The sequence below is a fragment of the Callithrix jacchus genome, chromosome 16 (genome assembly GCF_049354715.1).
Source record: "Callithrix jacchus isolate 240 chromosome 16, calJac240_pri, whole genome shotgun sequence".
NCBI classification, from domain to species: Eukaryota; Metazoa; Chordata; class Mammalia; order Primates; family Cebidae; genus Callithrix; species Callithrix jacchus.
In genome coordinates, this window is record NC_133517.1 from 97,742,861 (window position 1) to 97,756,481 (window position 13,621).

General features: G+C 37.2%; 1 protein-coding gene across 29 annotated transcripts in view; it reads right to left on the bottom strand.

The window, feature by feature from the left end:
• Positions 1–13,621, bottom strand: part of VPS13B (vacuolar protein sorting 13 homolog B) — an 822,207-nt gene that overhangs the window by 711,003 nt on the left and 97,583 nt on the right. For all 29 annotated transcript variants that reach the window (XR_013528186.1, XR_013528187.1, XR_013528188.1 and 26 more), the window contains 2 exons: positions 8,777–8,968; positions 1,097–1,266 (listed from right to left, as the gene is read on the bottom strand). Coding sequence is in view for 18 of the 29 variants with exons in the window: in XM_017965662.4 (XP_017821151.4) it covers positions 1,097–1,266; positions 8,777–8,968 (362 nt within the window). In the remaining 11 variants the exon portion in view is untranslated. The remainder of the gene's footprint in view (positions 1–1,096; positions 1,267–8,776; positions 8,969–13,621) is intronic.

Consider the following 13,621-nt stretch of genomic DNA (forward strand, 5'->3'; position numbering starts at 1 on the left):
AAAAATAAAAAATAAAGAAATAAATACAAAGTTAATGCATATAGTTAATTCCCTGCCATAACTGCTTCTTTAAAGTTAGGACACCTTTATTTCTATGACCAGCACTGTCAGCGGACCCCAACCTTTTTGGCATCAGGTATTAGTTTCATGGAGGACAACTTTTCTACACATCCAGGAGAAGGGGTATGGTTTCAGAATGAAACTATTCCACCTCAGATCACCAAGCATTTGATTCTCATAAGGAGTGTACAACCTAGATCCCTTGCATGCACAGTTCACAATAGAGTTAGTGCTCCTGTGAAAATCTAATGCTGTCGCTGATCTCACAAGAGGCAGAGCTCAGGCGGTAATGCTCACTCACTCGCCATTTACCTCCTTCTTTACAATCCAGTTCCTAACAGGCAACTGACCAGTAACTGGTCAACATCCCAGGGGTTGGGGACTCCAATCATTATATGGAATGAAAAGGAAAACAAGGCTTAGAGATGTAAAGTAATTGTCCATGGCATTATAGCTAGTATATGGTCTGACTTCTAGGCCCATATTCTTCAACACTTTTTAAACACTCTCAGCTTAAGTTCATTTTATTAAAAACATAAATTTAAAATTACATTTTAAAAATTAACATGGTTAATTTTTAGTTTATACAAATTTTTACATTGCTTTTACTTCATTATGGATAACTATACGCGCAGATTATTTTATCTTTTTCTTTTTTTTTTAATTGAGCCAGGGTCTCACTCTGACACCCAGGCTGACATGCAGTGGTATGATCATAGTTTACTGCAGCCTCCACTTCTGGGCTCAAGCAATCCTCCCACCTCAGCCTCCTGAAGAGTTGGGACTACAGGCATGTGCCACAGTGCCTATTTTTTTTTTTTTTTTTTTTTAATTTTTAGAGACAGGGTCTTGCTATGTTGCCTAGGTTGGCCTGAAAGTCATAGCCTCAAGTATGCATCCTGCCCAGCCTCCTGAGTTGCCAGTATTACAGGCTTAAGCCACTGTGCCCAGCTGCAGATATTCTTTTATTAAATGACCAAAAAAAAAAAAAATCTATATAAGAGGGGGAAAAAATGTAGTGAATTACAAAATATACCTTTTCTCCCATAATGACAGGTAGCAAATGGTCCAGCAAGTTGAATTCAGCCATGGAAATTGTGCAAGTACATTTGAGGAGAGTAACACTTGTATGTCGAGTAGGAATATATTCCTCTAGAAAAGCCACCTCTTCAGGATTCAATATTGCTTCATTTTCATCTTTAATATCTAAAATTAAAATAAAAATTTAGTAAAGAATATTTTTAAATAATTTTCTTAAATGACTGAAAAATGAATTAATGAGATCTCTAAACTATAAGGTCAAATCCTGTTTTTCAACAATGAAGCAGCTATAAAACAATAACAAATGTACCTTTTACAAATATAAGTTACTTTAACAAATATAAGTTACTCTATTCTAGAATGTAAATGTATATGTTATATAAAAATTTACCAGTTTTTTATTTTAATATATCTCTAAGAAATCCCCAATTTCTTTCTTTAAAAGAATAACAGCTTTTGGTCATTAAGATACCATTGAGATAATGTAAAGGCAAGATACAGACTAAGAGAAAATATTTGCCACAGATAGACAGGGCGGGGGAAGATCCAGCTTCATGAGGGACTTGTATCTATAGCATATTAAAAACAAAAACAAAAAAATCTCCTTAAAAAATGTTAAGAAATAAACAATCTCATGCCTGTAATCCCAGCACTTTGGGAGGCTGAGGCAGGTGGATCACCTGAGGTCAGAAGTTTGAAACCAGCCTGGCCAACATGGTGAAACCCTTTCTTTACTAAAAATACAAAAATTAGCCGTGGTGGTAGATGCCTATAATCCCAGCTATTTGGGAGCTGAGGCAGGAGAATCTCTTGAACCCGGGAGATGGAGGTTGCAGTGAGCCGAGATCCTGCCATTGCGCCCCAGCCTGGACAACAGGAGCAAAACTCCATCTCCCCCAAAAAAGAAAGGAAAGGGAAAGGGAAAGGGAAAGGGAAAGGGAAAGGGAAAGGGAAAGGGAAAGGGAAAGGGAAAAAGGGAAAGGGAAAAAGGAAAGGGGAAAAGGGAAAGGGGAAAAGGGAAAGGGAAAGGGAAAGGGAAAGGGAAAGGAAAGGAAAGGAAAGAAAGAAAAGAAAGAAGGAAGGAAGGAAAGAAGGAAGGAAGGAAGGAAGGAAGGAAGGAAGGAAGGAAGGAAGGAAGGAGAAAGAAAGAAAGAAAGAAAGAAAGAAAGAAAGAAAGGAAAGAAGGAAGGAAGGAAGGAAAGAAGGAAAGAAGGAAGGAATGAAGGAAAGAAAGAAGGAAAGAAGGAAGGAAGGAAGGAAGGAAGGAAGGAAGGAAGGAAGGAAGGAAGGAAGGAACAATCAACCTTTATTCTGAGATGAGATGGTGGTTTTCTATCATTTCTCATTAAACTATATTTATCATATATATATATATATATATATATATTTCCTGTTGAAGGCTGTTCTTTATTCTGAGATTGTAGTTTTCTATCATTTCACATTAAAATATTATTTGTCTTATAAAAAAAGACAATAAATAAATGGGCAATAAAAGACTTGAATAAGCAAAAGACTTGACCACCTATCTAACGGTCAAAAATGATACCAAAAGTTGGTCAACATAACTAGACATCAGGTAATTGCAAATTAAGTAGCAATGTGATAGCATTACATACCCATTGAAATGGCTAAAATGAAAAAGACTGGAGAATACTAAGCACAGAGCAAGCAAATAAAGCAAAGATCAGCAAACTTCTTTAAAGTGAGACACCGCGCCCGGCCAATAGGTTACTGCAGAGATCAGAGTAGTAACCAGAGGACACAATGGATACTTCTGAAGTGCTGGTAAGTTTCCATTTCCTTTTTTTTTTTTGAGAGGGAGTTTCGCTCTTGTTACCCAGGCTGGAGTGCAATGGCACGATCTCAGCTCACTACAACCTCCGCCTCCTGGGTTCAGGCAATTCTCCTGCCTCAGCCTCCTGAGTAGCTGGGATTACAGGCACACGCCACCATGCCCAGCTGATTTTTTTGTGTTTTTAGTAGAGACAGGGTTTCACCATGTTGACCAGGGTGGTCTTGATCTCTTGACCACATGATCCACCCGCCTCGGCCTCCCAAAGTGCTGGGATTACAGGCGTGAGCCACCACACCCGGCCCAGTTTCTATTTCTTTAACAGTTAGTCACATAGATGTGACTAAGTTTGCAAAATTCGGCCGGGCACAGTGGCTCACACCTGTAAGCCCTTGGCCTTGGGAAACCAAGGTGGGCAGATGACCTGAGGTCAGAAGTTTGAGACAAGTCTGGCCAACATGGCAATACCACCTCTCTACTAAAAAGCACAAAACTTAGCCAGGCATGGTGGTGCATGCCTGTAATCCCAGCTACTTAGGAGGCTGAGGCAGGAGAAATGTCTGAACCTGGGAGGCAGAGGTTGAACTGGGAGATGGAGATAGAATTGAGTCGAGATCACACCACTGCACTCCAGCCTGGGCAACAGAGAAATCCCCCAGAGATTTTGCAGAATAAAATGTTAGAATCTTATCCAAACATAGAAAGGAGTATATTAATTTACTAAGGTAGCACAGGAAAGCCATGCCATATTGTAAGTTATACAAAAAAGAAACAAAAACTGTTTGAACAATTCTTAAGTTTATTCAAAGAAATAAAATGCTTTAATTTTTAATACTCCTTTTAATATATTTTCATTTCTCTATATATTTATAACAAACAGTAAGGGAATGTTCAATTTGACAAGAATTTCTAAAGGTTGTGCAACAATTTAATTCTTCACACTGATAAAGATCACTTTGCATGGTCTTTTTATACTCCCAAGCTATCACAGCAAGAGACGATTGCATGCATATTAATGTCAGCTAGGTTACATACATCACATTTTTGAAATGGTACACCCCTTCAGACTTCAAATAAAGATTATACACACACATACATGATACGTCTACTGTGGCAGAGATTGCTAATTGCTCAAGAGTATTCATTTTCTCCTCCTTTCATTTAGCAATAAAACCCTCTGAATTCAAGTGAGGTATATGGACTCCTCCTAGAGATTACCTTGTAGTTAGGTGTAGGGACATGTCACTATTTTGGTGGATGGGATAAGAGTGCCATGTCCTTAAAATGAGACTACAGTGGTTAGTGTCCACCGTACACTAACCACACCAACCACTGTGTCCTTAAAATGACACTACAGTGGCTCACGCCTGTAATCCCTGCACTTTGGGAAGCCAAGGTGGGTGGAGCCCTTGAGGTCAGGAGTTTGAGACCAGCCTGGACAACATGGCAAAATGCCATCTGTACTAAAAATACAAAAATTAGCCAGCTATAGTGGCAGGCACCTGTAATCCCAGCTACTTGGGAGGCTAAGGCAGCACAATCACTTGAATCTGGGAGACAGAGGTTGCAGAGAGCCGAGATCACGCCACTGCACTCCAGTTTGAGCAACAGAGCAAGACTACATCATAGATAGCTACACAGACAGACAGACACAATAGACTACATACCTACCATTATGCTCTTGCTCCCCCTTCCTCCTCATTAAAATTACACACTATAATGGTGACCTAAACTGACTGTGTATATATGGTATATCTCAGGAGTTGGCAGAGCAACCGAAGAGAAGGAATCTGAGTCTAAGACAATCTCGTAAAACAGTTTCACTGAAATACTGACCACCTTAGATTTTTACATGAGAAAAATAAATAATGCCAACAGATATATATTTAAAAAGTCAAGGGCCAGCACAGTGGCTCATGCCTATAAACCCAGCACTTCAGGAGGCCAAAGCAGGATTGTTTGAGCCCAGGAGTTCAAGATAAGACTAGGCAACATAGTGAGAGTTCATCTCAACCAAAAAAAAAAAAAAAAAAACTTAGCTGGATGTGGAGATGCACACCTATGGTCCAGGCTACTCAGGAGGCTGAGGCAGGAGACTCACTTGATTTTAGGATATTAAGGCTACAGTGAGCCATAATCACACAACTGTATTCCAGCCTAAGTGACAAAGCAAGACCTCATCTCAAAACAAAACAGCCAAGTCAATATCCCATTAGAGATATATGTAAATGAAAGTTATAATGAGGTTATTTCTAACCTAAGCAAATGTACCCTCACAACCAAAATTAATAACTTCTCCTTCCAATATAAAGGTTTACTACAGAGTTACAGTAATAAAGTCAGCATGGTATTGACAGTGGGAAAGACCATAGATCTACTAATGGAAAACAAACTAGAGGACTCAGAAACAGACCCACACAAATATGCTCAATTGATTTTTGACAAAGGTACAAAACCAGTTCAATAAAGAAAAAATGGTCTTTTCAACAAATGGTGCTGGTGCAACTGAAAATTCAAAGATACATAAATAAACCCCTATGTAAACCTCATTCCTTAGGTAAAAAATTAATTCAAAATGATGACACACTTGAGTATAAAATAAAAATCATTTAACCTTTAAAATAAACTCAATTTTCAAAATGGGCAAAAGACCATATGAAATTCACTGAATAAATAAAAATTGCAAATAAGCACATAAAAAGTGTTCAACATCATTAGCCAATAAGAAAACACGACTTTAAAATCATAATGAGATGGCAGATTACTAATTAAAATGACACATCTATCAGAATGCTAAAATAAAAAACAGTGACAAAATAAAATGCAGGGAAAATGTAAAGAAGCTGGATCACACAGTCATTGTTGGATGGGGATGTAAAATGGTATGGCCACACCTGAAAATGGCTTGGCAGTTTCTTTAAAAAAATAATAAATATGCAACTACCATATGACCCAGTAACTGCACATGTAAGCATTTATCCCAAAGAAAAGTTCACACAAAAACAAGTACACAACTATTCAGAGCATTACTTGTAATAGCCCAAAACTAGAGAAATCCCAAATATTCTTCCATAGTGAAGGAATTAACAAACTGTAGTATATGTATACAATGGAATACTATTCAGCAGTAAAAAGAGACAAATTAGTGATACATGCAAGAACTTGAAGGAGTCTCCAGAGAATTATACTGAGTAAAATAAGTCAACCTCAAAAGCTTACATACTGTATGATTTCACTAACATTTTTGAAATGACAGAATTTTAGACATGGAAGACAAAAGTTTCCAGAAGTTATCCCTAGCCCATGGAAACGAGGAAGGAGAAAGGGACATGGTAGGTAAATGGAAGTGGCTATAAGATAGCAACATGGCAAATCCTTGTGGTACTGCAAGTGTTCATTTTCTTGACCATGGTAGTAAACATACAAACCTACAAAGGTGATGAAATTGTATAGAACTTAATACACATGCACACAAATGAGTACAAGTAGGGCTACTAAAAATCTAAATTTTATTAAATGAAAACATATTCCAACCCTACTATTTACTATTAAAGTAATAAGTCAATAACTCCTTATTCCAAACTTACTAATGATTTCTCATCACATTTAGAATAAAATTGATATTACTTGGTCCCTAAAACCCAACAGGGTGATTAATGTCTACCTCTATGACTTATAAATATTTATTGTGCTTCAGCTATACCAGCCTGTTTTTATCCCCATATGCTGCCAAAACTGTTCCTACCTCAAGGCGCTTGCACTTGTCTACATAAAACCCTCTTTTCACAAATACATGCATGATTCACTCCCTTATATCATTCACAAGTTACCTCACATATACACTCTCCAGAGAAAACTTTCCTGAAGTCCCTACTAAAACAGCTCTCCTCTCCTTCTGTTTCTAGCACTCTTCCTCACACTTTCTTTTATTTTTCCTCTGTAATATTTATCAATGACTGAAATGAGATTTTTACTTTTTTATTATTTGTCTACCCCATGAGGATATAAGCTCCATAGGAGCAAAGGCTTTGTATGTCTTGTTTGCCATACTATCCTAGCACACAGAAGAATGTCTGACACAGGGGAGGCATTCAAGTAAGATACAATAAATGAACGCATGAATTCGTCCAGCACTTACTGTATACTGTGTTAAGTGTGCTTTTACATGAACTATCTCATTTAGTGCTCAGAACAATCCTTGGAAGTGGTCCTATCAGTGTATCATTTAAGATAACAGTAAAGTTGCTTGGACAAAAGTAAAGTAATAGAAACTTCAACAAAAACAGAGACTTTCTTTTTTGAGACAGGGTCTTGTGTTGGTTAGGCTGGAGTGCAGTAGCACAATCACAGCTCACTGTAGTTTCAGCTTTTCAGGCTCAAGCAATCCTCCCTCCTCAGTCCGAGGACCACATGCACGAGCCACCCCACCCAGCTAATTTTTATTTTATTTTATTTTTTATAGAGACAGGGTCTTGCCATGTTTCCCAAGTTGGTCTCAAACTCCTGGGCTCAAGCAATCCTCCCAACTTGGCCTCTGCAAGTACAGGGATTACAGATATGAGTGACCATGGTCAGCCCTTATTTCTCTTTCACACAACAACCTAAAGTCTAAAGGATCCAGGGTTAACATAGTACCATCACAATACTGAAGATCTAGGTTCTTTTTATCTTGCTACCCTGTCATCCTAAGCATGCAGCTTTAATCTCAGGATCTAAAATGGCAGGTCCAGCCTGTGCCATTATATTTACTTTCCGACAATGCCTTCCTTTTAAAGTTATGGCCCAAAACATCACATAAAGTTCTGCTTCCATCCCAGCAGGCAGAACCTAGTCATATGACTACCCTTTAAATGTAGTCTTTATGTTATAGAAATTTCTATTACTATGAAAAATAGAAGGATGGATATTGAGGAGACAATTAGCCATCTCTGTCACAATATCTCAACTTACTATAGAGACAGAGAAATTAAACATCAAAGATATTAATTAAATTTCCTAAGGATACTGAGAAGTGAGGGTCAAATTTTAAACCGTAATCTGACTCCACAGGCACAGTTCTTAATTATTATCTTATACTTCCTCATTACACTATTATGCTTAACTCTAGAGTTGCTTTACTGCTTTAAAATGGAATTTGTGGCCAGCTGCGGTGGCTCACGCCTGTAATTCCAGCACTTTGGGAGGCTGAGGTGGGCAGATCACTAGGTCAAGAGAGTGAGACCATCCTGCCCAACATTGTGAACCCTGTCTCTACTAAAAAGACAAAAATTAGCTGGGCATGGTGGCCCGCACCTGTAGTCCCAGCTACCCAGGAGGCTGAGGCAGGAGAATCGCTTGAACCCAGAAGGCAGAGGTTGCAGTGAGCCAAGATCACACCACTGTACTCCGGGCTGGGCAATACAGCAAGACATCATCTCAAAAACATCAACAACAAAAAAAAAGAATTTGTATTTTATGAAACAGTGACAAACATAGCTATCCACCATGTAGAAAAAATTAGTTGTACAGCAAATTTTTTAATCCAATAGGGCCTAAGTTTTCTTGAATGTTAAATTTGTATGTTTAGAGCCCAACTTTATATCTGGCTCCTTAGAATCCATTAATGTGAAAAAATAATAATTTACAAGTATCCACTAGAAAAAGTATCAAAAGGTATAACAACAAAATACTGGCAAATAAAGTACTTGTGCAATGATTTTTAAATCTTGACCTCTCCAACTTCCACACACAAGTTTATTCTTCAAATAAACAGCTAAATATATCAAAGTCCTTGCAAACAGACAAATTACACTAAAAAGGTAAAGTTAACAAGACAACACAAATTGGATTGTATAATTATTCAAAACAAACTGGAATAGATTCAGAATTAATCCAGAAACAAACCTGATTTTAGCCTGCTATATGGTTCATATTCATGTTCCAAGGCACACACAATCATTTTCAAAATCCTATGCACCGCACTGCTATCCAAACGAAAATCAAGAGGACCTATAACAAGGCTTTTGGTGGACTTCTCCTGAACTGTTCCCAAATCTTCACTTTTCCCTGAAGAAAAGTCTTGTTGATTTGTAGAACCTAAAAGAAGTCGAATTTTATATTTTAAGCATCAATCAAATAAACTGAGTATATATTTTAAGATTACTCCTCTCTCATCTTTATAGCTTGTAGTTAATGCCTTAAAACAAATTCCCAATCAGCTGCATACAGAGGATCCTGCTGATTTGTATTTTTCTATGCATATATTACTGATAAAAAGCAATTCATTAAATCTATATTTATTCCTGTTATTTAATATTATAACAAGCAATATAAATCGTGTCATTCTTAGAATATTATGCTGCAAAACCTAATTGACTTATATCCAGTGATTCTATACACAATATGCATTGACTGAGGGGGGACTTAGAAGGAAAGTCCATTTCACTAATTTATCTTGAAGGTCTGTTGAAAATTACGTTATTAAAATAGCATGATGACAGGGTGCCTTGAGAGTTTTATAATGACCATGGAAATGAACAGTAGGTATTACCTCCTTTGAACTTTTTCTAGAATAGATTCATTATGGCTGTGCTCCTTGGTACAGAATTCTAGTTCCTAGATTCCTTATCTCCTCATACACTGTTTTCTAAATAAGATATTGGCCCCCCCTGTAGCCATGTGTCATTATCTAATATGTACACTTCTTATATGAGTTTTTTTTTTTTTTTTGAGACAGTCTTGCTCTGTTGCCCAGGCTGGAACACAGTGGTGTGATCTCGGCTCACTACAACCTCTGCTCCTGGGTTCAAGCAATTCTCGTGCCTCAGCCTCCCGAATAACTGGGACTACGGATGCGTGCCAACACGCCCAGCTAATTTTTGTATTTTTAGTAGAGATGGGGTTTCACCATATTGACCATGCTGCTCTCGAACTCCTGAGCTCGAAATCCATCCGCCTTGGCATCCCAGCGTGCTGGGATTACAGGCGTGAGCCACCACGCCTGGCAGAGAGATTTTTTTTGTATATATGAATCCATTATTATAAGTAATAAAAATAATTTTTAATTTATAATGTATTTTTTTTTTGACAAAAAGAAGACACATTTTTCCAAGATTTAATTACCTTTACAACCTAGAAAGGCCTACTTAAAATAAAACTTTTATATCTACACCTTCTAATAACTTTTATACAAAAATACATTTCCATTATTTCATGCAAAGGAGTACAGTTCAATCTTTAGTCATCATATGAACAAAAAGTAATTAAATTTATTACTCACATATATTTAACCAGATGACTCAGTGGGCAGATTTTTTTAAAGTTAACTACATAATACAAGTACAAATCTATTAGCCCATATAGACTTAAATGTCACATTAAATAAAACATACAATGTTAATCTCATACATATTTTATAAGATGTATGATTAATACTAACTCATATTAGGAATTAGGTATAAACATCATACCATTCACATTAAAAACCATTACTTTTCATAGCTAAAATCATTACATTTCTAGAATTACATGTAAAATAGAATGAGGTAACTTGAAGACAGAAGAACTTCAGTTACAAATCAACATACTCAAAACCCAAGAAAAATGCCCTGCTATGCGTCCTTTAAGGGACAAAAGGCTTCCTAAACAATGTCACTTCATAACAATACTCTTCTTTTACACCCCCAAATGTCTCTAAAATAACAGAAGCCAATGCCCCCATAATGATAACTGAATATAATGCAGTTTAAATTTAGATACCGATGGCTTGGCTGAAATGTAAAATCACAGCTTGCTTTTAGCTATATATTTTCAGCTATTTACTCGTGCCCACCTTTCATGTAATCTGGCCACTTTCAGCTCCCTGAATGTTTGGCTGCTCTTATTAAGAGTCAAGACTCTCTCAATCCTTGTCCTTCAATTCAATAACTTGTTTAAGATTTATCTCCTACTGTATCTCTAAAATCTTTCTGTTGTACATTACAATTTCAGCGATCTACTTTATGGTCCAAAACATTGGCAATAACTCCTTTAAACAGAAAAGACTAGAAAGGAGTCATCATAACAATAACAAATATTTACACAGTTATATCAATAACAAATATTTTAATTTAGTTGTGAAAACATCACAAAGTAATTGTCAGAACATGCTTATCTTGTGGAACACAAGGTTGAAACTTTTACTAGTGTCCATAAGAAGCTCATGGGGAAAAGACATTAATTTTTCCAGAGTTTCAGTTGTAAACCAAAATGACTAAAGAAAGTATACCCACAGAGAAAAAGGAGGAGGAGGAGAAGGAGAAGGAGAAGAGGAGAAAGAAAGAAGGAGGAGGAAAAAAGAAGAGAAGAAGCAGCAGCAGCTTATCATCAATATCAAATAGTAAAACAGGAAACTTAATTAATTTTTATTTATATGCCATACTATAATGTGGATAAGGGATTGCTATACCATTTATTACACAAAAAATAAATAGAAGCTTCCTTTATTACTGAATTTACTAGTTTCTTACATTAATTAGAATACTACCATGAACTTACTTAAAACATACAAAGCAAAATCCGCTTTCAAACTATCAGGACTCACTACAAACTTTGTAAAAGTATTGATTCGGTATGTGTTTAGATATTTACTTAGATAAAATTTAGGGCACTTTTTGATAACGTATACTACAGAAACAAAAAAAAGTCGTCAAAACAAACAACAGTTTTAGATACTAAAAGTATTTTTTTAAGTATTTACAAGTATCCTCTTACAGGAACTCAATACTTTTCCTATGTCATTAATATTTAAAATTCTACAAATTTCTTGTTTCAGGTAAGCCAAGAAAGAAAGAAATATCAACAGAGTAGTTATGAATTTAGGCTCTAGAGCTGGATAGGTTGGGTTCAAATCCCACATACTATGTATATAATCTTGGTCCTTGTTACTTTACCTGTATAGGGTTTGCTGTTTCCTCATGGGTAAAAAGGGGATAATTTTCCCAACTTACAAAGTTAAGAAAATTAAATAATATATGTAAAACACTTAGAACAGAGTCATACATTTAAAACCAAAAAATTAGCTATTATTATCACCATCATCATCATCGCTCTACAAGTAAGCATTGATCATGAAAAACATAAACATAAACAGTTACCTAAAAAGCAGGCAATATATTAACAGATTATTGAGTGAATGAATTAACATAAAGTATACGTGACATTCACAAATTAACAGTGGAATTCTATTATTTCCACCCCCGGCAAAGAAAACAGCTTATGCAACATAAGAAAGTAAATGCATAAGACAGAGAGAGATCCAAGATGGCACTAGCAGCTCAGGATTGTAGCTCCCAGTGAAAGTGCAGAGAACGAGAGGACGCCACACTTTCAGATGAATTTTTGTTGATCACGGACCAGGAGATTCCCAGTGAAGGAGTCCCACGGGTCGCCAGAGCGACTCTTGTGGCCGGTGTGGCGGTTCTTGGTGCAGAGTAAACGGGACTGGGTCCCCTTTTGGTTGATGTTTGGAGCTCCGGGAAGGCAGAGTCGCCTATTCAGCTGATTGAAAAAGGGACTCAAGAAGGAAGCCAGACCGGAGATTCCCGGGCAGAAAAGCACCATCAATCTTAACGCCGCTGTTTTAGCCAGCACAGTGGGTTGCTCAGATTCCAGTGCTGGGAATCACCAAGTTGGACGTCCACTCAGAGACCTAATTTGAAAGTCGGTAATTACAAAGACAACATGTGGGGCCGGGCACGGTGGCTCACGCCTGTAATCCCAGCACTTTGGGAGGCCGAGGTGGGTGGATCACAAGGTCAAGAGATTGAGAGACCATCCTGGTCACCATTGTGAAACCCTGTCTTTACTAAATATACAAAAAATTAGCTGGGTATGGTGGCCCGTGCCTGTAATCCCAGCGACTCAGGAGGCTGAGGCAGGAGAATTGCCTGAACCCAGGAGGCAGAGGTTGCGGTGAGCCGAGATCACGTCATTGCACTCCAGCCTGGGTAACAAGAGCGAAACTCCATCTCAAAAAACAAAACAAAACGAAAAAAGACAACAGGTGGATAAATTTACAATGATAGGAAGAAACCAGCCTAAAAAGGCTGAGAAAACACAAAATCAGAATGCCTCTCCCTCTACAGGGGATCACAGTTCCTCATCAACAAGGGAACAAGGCCTGATGGAGAATGAGTGTGTTCTAATAACAGAATTAGGCTTCAGAAGGTGGCTAATAAGAAAATTCTGTGAGTTGAAAGAACATGGTCTAGCCCAATGTAAAGAAACCAAGAACCTTGAAAAAAGGTTTGACAAAATCCTAAAGAGAATAGACAATTTAAAGAGGAATATAAGTGAATTAATGGAACTGAAGAATACAATACAAGAACTCCACAAAGTATGCACAGGTTTTAACAGTCGAATTGATCAAGCAGAAGAAAGGATATCAGAGGTCAAAGACCAACTTAATGAAATAAAACAAGAAGACAAGATTAGAGAACAAAGAGTAAAAAGGAATGAGCAAAGTCTCCAAGAAACATGGGACTATGTGAAAAGGCCTAATTTACATTTGATAGGCATACCTGAATGTCATAAAGAGAATGAATCCAAGCTGGAAAATATTCTTCAGGATATTATTCAGGAAAACTTTCCTAACCTAGTAAGGCAGGACAATACTCAACTCCAGGTAATACAGAGAACACCACAAAGATATTCCTCAAGTACAGCAACCCCAAGAGATATAATCATTAGATTCACCATGGTTGAAATAAA